Genomic DNA, 10,871 nt, shown 5'->3' with positions numbered 1-10,871 from the left:
TTAAACTCAGCCCAGCTTGGCAGATCTTCCATTTTCTTTATTTATGGAAAAACAATGCAATGCCCTGAGTTTCTATCTACATTACAGTGCAGTAATTCAGGCTATTTTAATGGCGTCCATCTCACAGATGCGTTTGTAAAGGAAGTCGCAGGGCACGTCGAACCAGGTTTTAGACTGGGACTGCAGCACGACACAGTCTTCACCCTGAGGTCCTCCAGACTCATCATTGTTAGGCTCTTTGGGAGTTTCACTCCAGTACCTACAGGGGGCGACAGTGAGACCAGTGAGACCAGTCCAAAAACTAGTTGGTAGTTGGATATGATTTTTGTTTTAGACAAAAAAAAAGCTCTGATTTGTGGTAAAACGGATTTAATAAGAATTTAATTTGGAACCCTGGATTTCAGATATGAAAAATACTGTTTATGAACCAAAATTATAATTCAGCGTCTAAACCCTAATTCTGTGAGAATGAACAGGAACTACATATCTTTCACTGATGAACCACATTTTTAAACAGCTGATGTTTTCATTATGTGCATGAGACACTGTTCATTTTATGTTTTCATATTAATTCCCATTTCTAATCCTTGTAATAAACATTTGTTCGTGTGGTCTTACGTTTTGTCGACCAGTGTGTTGTCCACCCATTTCCACACTCCTTCTTCTTCAGAGTCGGACAGGCCGATCCAGAAATGATAGTCTAACCCACCGATATCGTGAGCAACTTTCTCCAGACGATCCTATAACAAAATTATAAAAAATGTTCAGTGAAAAATCTTAATTTACATAATTCCCCCAACCCAAATATTCAGTGAGCCAAGAAATGTTTACAGTGTGAAGTTTGCTTTGACCGAAGTGTCCGAACCCACATAAGCAAGTCTATTGGAGATCACTAAACAACTCATCATGGTCTGAGCATATGTGACGATTTATGTCTGCAGTTAGCACAATGCTAATCTGGTGGCTATACGCTTCCATTACTTCTTAGCTACATTAGCCTCGTAGCTCCAGAGTACAAATAAACTTCAGACACCAAACATGCCTTGAATGATCGACTACATTTGGGGTAAGAAGGGAAAAAAACAAACAGTTAGAATCGTACAATAAATCTCCTGCACATGAAATGCAAACATTATTACCTTTGAACTGTACTGTGCAAAAGTCAGAGACCCTTCATTTGTTTAATTCCTGTCAAAATGACCATTAAGTACCATTTCAGTACATTCATTTTTCAAAAGATATTTCTGAGATAGTCCACTTACATTAGGAAGGAGAAAGTCAACAGTAAATAAGTGAAAAAAGAGGGGTTTTTAAAACTTTAGTTCAAAAAATGGGTTTTGAAAAGAAATTGGGCCTCCTAACAACAACCTGGAAGACCTGGTCGACACCAAAACTGCCCCCATCAGATAAACAGCACTTAAAGCTTTCATCTCTGAGAGAGAGGAGAAAATCAAGCTGCTTCAGATCTGAAAACATCCACAGGTGTTTCTGTCCATCCTTCCACTGTGAGAAGATGACTCAGCGCTATGGGTCTGAAAGGATGTGTATCTGTCAAGAAGAACCTCACTGAGAAAAGGAGACGGACAAAGAAGCAAAGAAGCTGAACAATGGACTGACCACCCCAGAGTCCAGACCTCAACATCACTGAATGTGTTTGTGGATTGCACAAAGCAGAACATGCAACCAACTTCTAAGACTGAACTACAGATTTCTTTGAAAAACTTTTTTCTCGTGCTGAAAAATCAACAACTTGTACTTACAGGCCATTTTGCACAGTGAGTGTTGCACAGTACTGTATAGCTACTCGCAGTTACAATAAATAATTGGCTATAAATAAATAATGAGAGGCTATTATTTATTATTTGATAACTTATTGTTCCTAAAATGCTTGAAATACTGAATAAAACATCTAAAAATACAATTTGCCGTGTAGTGTTGAATACTTTAATCTACACTGCATTAGTTCATAATGAATATAGAATAACAAAGGACAGTAGTGTACATTCATACGTACATGCTGCTGCTGGGTGTGGAGGATTGTTAAATGGCTGCCCATAGACACACAGCTGTCGCTACTGTTCTTCCAGTCCAGTTTGTCTTTACTGAAGTAGTAGCACTTCCCCTCTAGATATATCCAGCCCTGAGGACACAGCCTGGCGTCCATCTCACAGATTCGTTTGTAGTTGAAGTCGCAGGGAACGTCGAACCAGGTTTTAGACTGGGACTGCAGCACGACACAGTCTTCACCTTGCGGTCCTCCAGACTCGTGATTATTGGGCTCTTTGGGAGTTTCACTCCAGTACCTACAGGAGGCGACAGCGAGACCAGGGGAGCAAAGAATAATGAACCAGGGAATGAAAAGGAAACTACAGAAGTCCGGAGAGGCCATGAGATGTTGCTATAATTTTCTGGATTGTTATCTTGAGATCACAAGATAGTTAGCTCTTTATCTCACGATAACAATTTTTTTTCTTGAAATCACAAGATATTTAACTCATTATCTCAAGACAACAACTTCGTTATCTTGAGATCACAAGACAGTTAACTTGTTATCTCAAGATAACAACTTTGTTGTCTTAAGATCACAAGATAGTTAACTTATCACAAGATAACAATCCAGAAAATCGTAACTACCTCATGGCCTCTCTGGACTTTGTAGGAAACACAAAAAAAATTATATTTCATTTATATTTCTTGCAGAATTTTATTTAACAGGCCCATTGCTGTGGGTGTTGGGGGGCGCTTATTCCACCCAATTAGAGGTTCTTTTCTTCTTTGGCCTGGGGAACACAACGTCCATTATTTCCATAAAGAATCTAAAAGGTTGACTCGTCAGACCACAACACACGTTTCCACTGTGCATCAGTCGATTTTAGATGAGCTCAAGCCCAGAGAAGTCGGCAGCGTTTCTGGACATTGTTGACATATGGCCTCTACCGTGCATAAGTAGTCTTAACCTGCGTTTGTGGTTTTTTAAAGTATTCCCGAGCCCATGTGGTGATATCATTCACAGAAGCATGCCAGTTTTTAATGCAGTGCCGTTTGAGTCGCAGGCCACAGGTTGTGGTTTTCAGCCTTTTCCTTTACGCACAGAGATTTCTCTGGATTCATTGAACTTTTGGTGATATTATGCACTGTAGAGGGTGAAATAACTAAAATCCTTCCAACCTTTGGCAGAGGAATTTCAGTCTTTAACTGCTTATTTTTTGCCGATGCATTTTTGACCTGTCTTTGCTCATAAACGACTCTGCCTTTCCTGGATGCCCCTTTTATTCACTTTTTTGGAATTGAGTTTGTATTTGTCAGACGCACTGTGGTTTAGTTTGGCATACGCTACTGTTTTATGTAAAACAAAGTGAACTCTAAAAATAAGCTTATTAACTCTAAAAAGAGGCCAGTAAATAATTAAAGAAGGTAATTACAAATTATAGAAGGTGCGTAAATGGCATTTACATGCATTTACCCTACACCACATCCATGTTTACTTCCATATAGAACTGTGACTGAGCTGAGGATAAAGCGATTTTCAGGTTCACACATTTGAATATGCATGTCTGTCCATGCAGCATTTGCCTACATGTTTGCATGGTCTTACGTTTTGTCGACCAGTGTGTTGTCCACCCATTTCCACACTCCTTCTTCTTCAGAGTCAGTCAGGCCGATCCAGAAATGATAATCTAACTCACCGATATCATGAGCGATTTTATCCAGATGATCCTATAACAAAATTATAAAACATGTTAAAGCAACTGTTTAGTGAAAAATCTAAATTTACATAATTTCCCAACCCAGCCAGCCAAGAGATCACTAAACAACTTATCATGGTCTGAGCACGTGTGATAATTTATGACTGCAGTTAGCACAATGCTAATCTGATGGCTATAAGCTTCCAAAAACTTCAAAAAACAAACAATTAGAAAGAATGTTTCATGTCTCCTGTACATGAAATGCAAACATTATTACTTTTGTAATTACCTTTACCTCATTTAATTACCGTCAAAATGAATATTAAATACAAGTTATTCATTTTTAAGGAGATATTTCTGAGACGATTACACATAAGGTAATCCACTTGCGTAAGGAAGGAGAAAGTCAAAGGTAAATGAGTGAACAATGCTAGAGTTTTGAGAAGAAACAACAAAAGATTAAAAGCTACAGAGAAAAGGGGACTCCTAACAACCACCTGGAAGACCACCAACATGTCCCCTCAGCTAAACAGCTCTGAAAGCTTTCATCTTTAAGAGCGGTGAGAAAATAAAGCTCCACTGTTGTGTTTCTTGTGTTTCTTCTAGTTATGACCCCGTGCCTTAATGTTTCCCAGTGTGTTTTTGGACAGTCTGCTGATTCTATATGATGTCCTGATGGTTTTGACCCTGCTTGTTTTTGTTAACAACTCTTCTAATAATGTAATAAATCTGCACTTGATTCCAGCTTTCATTTTGGGGAGTTAATCGGTACAGCTGTCTAGTTCAGAATACTTAAATCTACACTGCATTAGTTCATACTGAATATAAAATAACACAAATATTAATATGATAAATGATTCTAAGCTTCAGAACAGTGGTTTAAATCCACACACGTACATGCTGCTGCTGGGTGTGGAGGATTGTTAAATGACTGCCCACAGACACACAGCTGTCGCTACTGTTCTTCCAGTCCAGTTTGTCTTTGCTGAAGTAGTAGCACTTCCCCTCTAGATATGTCCAGTCCTCCGGACACGGTCTGCACGTCTTCGCTGGGGTTGGGGGTGGAGGGGTGGGGTTCACAGAGAGACAGACAAAGTACAGGGGTTAAAAAAATGTAACAATGCAGCGATGATGCAATTCTTTGTTTATACAGGCCAATTTCCACAGTAGGACCTTTTGGCTATGGATGCTGCTTCCAAACAATTGGGCTTCCTATATCTCCCTACAGTATCAGCTACAGTAACAAAACCAAGGAAGAGTGAGTGTCATTTTAAAGAGGCTGTAGCTCTCCATGGGACTGATAATGGTAGAATGTGCAACACTACTCCCAACTCCCAGTAGCCCCCACAAAGATTATTAACTGTTACTGGTCAGTTATTTCCATATGTAAACAAAACTTAATAAGAAAATGATTGAAAAAACTAAATTGAAAAATTAAAATTTGACTGACTGACAACTGGGCCACTGACTGACCAGCATCCAGCACTGTGTAACTACAATATAATACCATGTCCCTGTGAACCTGCAGTCCTATGCAGAAGTTCATACACTCTGGTCAAATTATGTCACGTATGTTTTGTTGATTCTTGAAGTGGAAATAAGTTAACACAGGGAATCTACAGGGAACAAAGTTAAATATGACAAATTTTGTGCACGATTTCTATTTCTGCAGATTTTAACATACTGGAAAACAATAAAACATTAAATATAACATGTCTCATAACTTTTGCACAGGCCACATTTTATGATTCAGTTTTTTTCCTATATGTTAAATTCAGCAAATAAACAGTAATTGTGCGTTTAAATGTGCAGAAAAGTGTTCTCTGTGGAGGATGTGATAACTTATTTTCACTTACAAAATCAACAAAACATATAATAACTTGCCTTCCTTCTGCATTCAAAAACCCCAAACATTACAAATCAGCACGCTTCCAAAAGTCCACCCTAAAGGAATTAAAGTTTTCAAAAATTCCTTCCACCTTTAAGGAACATCATTAAGGGGTTTTTATTGTAGTCTAAACCAGAAAATCTCCCTGCGACACCACTGTAGGTGTTCACAACAGATGCTGCTAAGATTATGGTAATTTCATTTTGGCCAGAGTGTCTTTTTAAGTGTCTCACCTGTTACTGAACAGTTTTGTTCCAGAGTGGTGTTGGAGCAGAAGCAGTAGAAGCGCTCCTGAAGGGCGGTCAGATCCAGAGGCTGAGCAGCCGCCTCCGCCTCCGAACCACTGGATTCGCTGTTCGTCACTGCAGGCCGCGTGGGAGAGAAAGAGTTTACTGAAGTTATTCTTTAACTACACTGTCTGAAACGGATCAAAATGACATTACTGTGGAATCTTTCCCTGCTGGAGCTCCTCCAGACAGACAGACACACAGACAGACAGACGGATAGATACACTCTCACATACACACACTTACAGAAGAGGATGCTGCCTTATGGGGAATGTGTGTGTGTACGTGTGTACGTGTGGAGGTATGTTAACTCACAGGGAACACCGAGCCCAGTGTTCACACAGAGAGATGCCAGCAGAGCGAAGAACAGAACAGCAGCCATCTGACCTCAAACGCTCTACACACTCTTTAATAACACCTGCCGGAGCACAAGATTACACAGATACATAGACAGTTAGATAAATAGATACATAGATAGATAGACAGGTAGGTAAACAGACCGATAGACAGACAGGTAGATAGGTAGATATGTAGATAGATAGACAGATAGATAGATTGACAGACAGACAGACAGACAGACAGACCGATGGAAATAGATAGATAGATAGATAGATAGATAGATAGATATATAGATAGATAGATAGATAGATAGATAGTCAGATAGACAGATAGATAGACAGATAGATAGATAGACAGACAGGTACAGACAGACAGATAGACAGACAGACAGACAGGTATTTAGGTAGATAGATTGATATGTGGGCAGATAGATAGCTAGCTAGCTAGCTAGATAGATAGATAGATAGATAGATAGATAGACAGACAGGTACAGAAAGACAGACAGGTATTTAAGTAGACAGACTGATAGACATGTGAATATACAGATAGACAGATAGGTGGACAGATAGATAGATAGACAGATAGATAGACAGACAGACAGATAGATATATAGGTAGATAGACAGACAGGTACATAGATAGACAGGTATGTAGATAGACAGACAGATAGACAGGTATTTTGGTAGATAGACTGATAGACAGGTGAATATATAGATTGATAGACAGATATATAGTTAGATAGATAGACAGACAGGTAAACAGACAGACAGATAGATCTCACATGGTTCCCCGTTACCTTGTCTGCACTGTGGTGGGTAGAGGATGGGCTTGTGAACTCCTGTGAGCTTTCTCTGCTCCTCTTTCCAATTTTATCCCTCTCTTTTATGCGTGACATGTGAACCACGAGAGAGAGAGAGAGAGAGAGAGAGAGGCCAATGCCAAAAGCAGAGGGAATCTGGAAGAGGCTAGAGTTGGCGGGAAAATCAGGAGCAGGGAAAGTTCTAATTGAGCAATAACAGAACACTTATTACATAATGTGGACATTTCAAAACCCTGAAAAAACAACACAAACATCTCAGAACAAGCAGTCCACAATCAGTCAGTGAGTCATTACTTCTATGACAATAATGAAATTAAGTCGTTATTTTGAGATTATAAGTCAACATTTTGAGAAATGCAATCATTATTTTGAGAAAATAAGTCATTATTTTAGATTCTAAGTCAACATCTTGAGAAAATGAGTAATTATTTTTGATATGCTACACAGTGCTGATTTTCTAGCACAACCTAAAAAATATAAACGAAAACACAGACTTACTTTGCTCTGCTTTAAGCTTTAGCTCAGCTATAGCTGCTTTTGTCGCATCCCCAGTTTCTTGTTCGAATTTTCCCGTTCCACCTTAAATGGTACCCGAGGTGCCATAATGTAGCTAGCTAACTGCTGCACCATTTAAGGTGGAACGGGAGAATTCGAAAGAGAAGTTGGCGAACGAGAAGCCTCGCAAATTTTTACTGACCGTTTCTCGTTGCAGTTTAAACGTATCAGGAAACCTACGACGGGCTTTTAGGGCCTCTGTTAATAAAAATAAAAATAGTAGACTTCGAGAATAAAGTCGTACTATTTCGAGAAAAAAGTCGCAATATCGTGGCCAAAGGCTTCGCACAGTGAAGGCAGCACCTGGTGTTAAATGAGGGGTGTTGAGTTGGTGGAGTTCTACTTTCATATCGATTCACCCATAAAGAAACACTCAGTCTCCCTGTCTCTAAACCTTGTTTATCTGGAATAAAGAGCCAGACGGACTCGGAGGAAACTGTCCGTCTGTGTTGTTGAAGGAGAACTGCAGGCAGGGTCGTCTACACGGCTATCGGGGGCTACATCTCCCCCCATTCAAAGAGGGCATGAAGTTTCACAGACAGTGAGAATGATGATCAAAATGATCCACAGAGAGACAGGAGTGAATGGAGCTCCGGCGCCAGTACAGCAACCGAGACCCCAACGCGTTATGGCAGCCCCCCTACAGTACAGCAGCCCACTTTATCCTCCAAATTTTCCGACTTTTTTCTCGAAATATGACTTTTTTCTCGAAATATTACGACTTTTTTTCTCGAAATATTATGGCTTTTTTCTCTCGAAATATTACTTTTTTTCTCGAAATATTACAACTTTTTTTTCTCGAAATATGACTTTTTTCTCGAAATATTACGACTTTTTTTCTCGAAATATTATGGGTTTTTTCTCGAAATATTACGACTATTTTCTCGAAATATTATAACTTTTTTTCTCGAAATATTACAACTTTATTCTCGAAGTCTACTATTGGCCCTAAAACGCCGTCGTAGGAAACCAGCTGGAGTGCTTATAAAAGCAAATCAGTCCATTCGTCTCCAAATTATCGACGTTCATCTTAAATCTCTCTCTTAGCCGTTTCATTAGCGACTAGCTAGGCGAGACTGCCTGCGTTGCTATGGTGACCAGCAGTCTGCGCACCAATCCTCAGGGTTAAAGGTCGGTGAATTAGTAGATATATATTAATTCCAGCGTTTAAAACCATTAATGTTAAAACTGTATTGAACGACCAGCAGAGTTTTATTTTACTGTAAAGGAGAATTATTTTATTTTTACCTACAAATCTAATTCTGCTGTGGAGCCACAACAGGTTTCTTTGAGTGATATCATTTAATAACCACTTCTCTTTTCATAAAGAACCTTCTCTGAAAATAAGATAACTTAGCTATGGCTGCAGTAATCATGTAGTGGTGACTTGCTATGATGCTGTTATTGCCATATGGTTAATATATATGATTAATGCCATAGTTAAGTGACTGTTACATTAGTCATATAGCAATAATTTAGCTGCATTAATCACATGGCAGTGACTTGCTATGGCTACTATAGCAATGTATCAGGGACTTAGCTACGCTTAGCTAGCCATAGCTAAGTCACTGCTATATGATTAATGCAGCATAGCTAAGTCACTTCTATATTATTAATGCAGCATAGGTAAGTCACTGCTATATGATTAATGCAGTATAGGTAAGTCACTGCTATATGATTAATGCAGCATAGGTAAGTCACTGCTATATGATTAATGCAGCATAGGTAAGTCACTGCTATATGATTAATGCAGTATAGGTAAGTCACTGCTATATGATTAATGCAGTATAGGTAAGTCACTGCTATATGATTAATGCAGCATAGGTAAGTCACTGCTATATGATTAATGCAGTATAGGTAAGTCACTGCTATATGATTAATGCAGCATAGGTAAGTCACTGCTATATGATTAATGCAGTATAGGTAAGTCACTGCTATATGATTAATGTAACAGTCACTTAACTATGTCACTTAATTATCATATAGCAGCGACTTAGCTATGGCTACAACAGCAATATAGCTGTAACTTAGCTAAGTTGCTGTTGTATGATTGCAGCCATAGCTAAGAGGGTAAAAAACTTGTGAAGGTTTAAAAAAAGTTTTTATAACAATTTGATTCTTTCAAGAATGTTAACCTTTAAAGATGTGCTTCACACTCAACTGACACACATTTATAAAAATAGTTGTCTAAAGAGCCATCCATTGAAAGATTCTTTAGGAAACCAAAAGTGGTTCCTCTACCCCATCACGTAAAAGAACGCTTTTTGGCAAGAGTGTGAATCTGATCAGTGCTGCACCAAAATTCTGCAGAAGAGTCAAAAAGAGCTCAACTCGCTGGACATTTGGCCAAACAGGACTGACTGTCCATTTTCTCCTGAAAGACATCACAGTGTCACTGATCTAAAGCACCACTCTTATGAAGCACCAACAGCTACTGCAGTGCTAATGGCGCCCTCTTGTGGAGAATCTTCAGTCCTCCTCAAGCCAGATCCATGAGGTGCTTTGCACCAAATTAAATCACATTTACATTTACAAAGGCTTCTGAACCTTCGGCCTGTAGTGGGTCAACATCTCTGCACTCTCAGAAGGTTTTCATTCTTTAGGCCACTGTGAACCACATCTATTTGTTAGATGCCACAAGAGCAGGTTAACTTGTGTTCAGTTTGGGTGACTGTGCTTATAGGTCAATAGGGTGAGCTAAATAAAACAGTGAGATGAGTCTGACCACACACAAGGTAAACATGGACATTGGTTTCATGCAGTGAAGTGGACCATGAACTCCTGAACTCCATCAGAGAGAGAGTGAGAGTGTGAGCAGAAAACTGTTGGTGACACAGCATTGAGTAGAAACGGTGAGTCAAGTTCTAACCCTGACTCTGCAGCCAGAGAACAACTTGTGAAACGTATCTAGATCAAGCTGATCTGGCCAAACATGACTGCACGTTCTAATGCGGGAAGTCCACTGGCTGAGACTTCATGTTTTTATCTTACAAATGTCAAGAAAGAAATTATTTTGTGAAAGTATTTATTACGAGGTCATTGTTTTGCGATAGTAAACCATTTTGACATAGTAAGTCATTTTGACAAAATAAGCAATTTAAGCATAGTAAGTCAAAATTCTAAGAAACTAAGTTATTATTTTGAAATAAGTCAATATTTTGAAAAATTAAGGTTTGGGCCTGGTTAAAAAACATATTCGGGCCATAGCCCCAGAAGCCCAGGCCCAGGCCAGGTGATGCCCCTGCTTTACATGCAATGCTGCAGAAGAAAAGCACTGAGCATGCTTTGTGAGTGACT

The 10,871-nt window shown here is 39.1% G+C and overlaps 1 protein-coding gene across 1 annotated transcript; it reads right to left on the bottom strand.

Annotated features, from left to right (window-relative positions):
* On the bottom strand, positions 1-7,153 carry LOC118824373 (C-type lectin domain family 4 member E-like). Its single transcript, XM_036594481.1, has 8 exons — positions 6,996-7,153; positions 6,177-6,279; positions 5,808-5,936; positions 4,584-4,735; positions 3,596-3,717; positions 2,015-2,303; positions 619-740; positions 1-259 (listed from the first exon to the last, which is right to left on the bottom strand). Exons 2-8 carry the CDS (start codon positions 6,241-6,243, stop codon positions 97-99), a joined length of 1,044 nt encoding a protein of 347 aa, XP_036450374.1. The 5' UTR covers positions 6,244-6,279; positions 6,996-7,153; the 3' UTR covers positions 1-96.
* Between the last annotated feature and the right edge of the window lie 3,718 nt (positions 7,154-10,871).

Source organism: Colossoma macropomum, unplaced genomic scaffold (genome assembly GCF_904425465.1).
Source record: "Colossoma macropomum unplaced genomic scaffold, Colossoma_macropomum, whole genome shotgun sequence".
In the NCBI taxonomy this organism is placed as follows: Eukaryota; Metazoa; Chordata; class Actinopteri; order Characiformes; family Serrasalmidae; genus Colossoma; species Colossoma macropomum.
Note: the sequence above shows the minus strand (reverse complement) of the source record. Positions and strands in the feature narration are given on the sequence as shown.

What these genes read in the sequence shown, in the direction of transcription:
- LOC118824373 (XM_036594481.1), bottom strand. Translation starts at nt 6,243, where the DNA reads ATGGCTGCTGTTCTGTTCTTCGCTCTGCTGGCATCTCTCTGTGTGAAC. An exon ending in ACAAAACTGTTCAGTAACAG is followed by an intron (nt 4,736 to 5,807) that starts GTGAGACACTTA and finishes CCCCAACCCCAG; the next exon opens with CGAAGACGTGCAGACCGTGT. An exon ending in AACACACTGGTCGACAAAAC is followed by an intron (nt 2,304 to 3,595) that starts GTAAGACCATGC and finishes CGCCTCCTGTAG; the next exon opens with GTACTGGAGTGAAACTCCCA.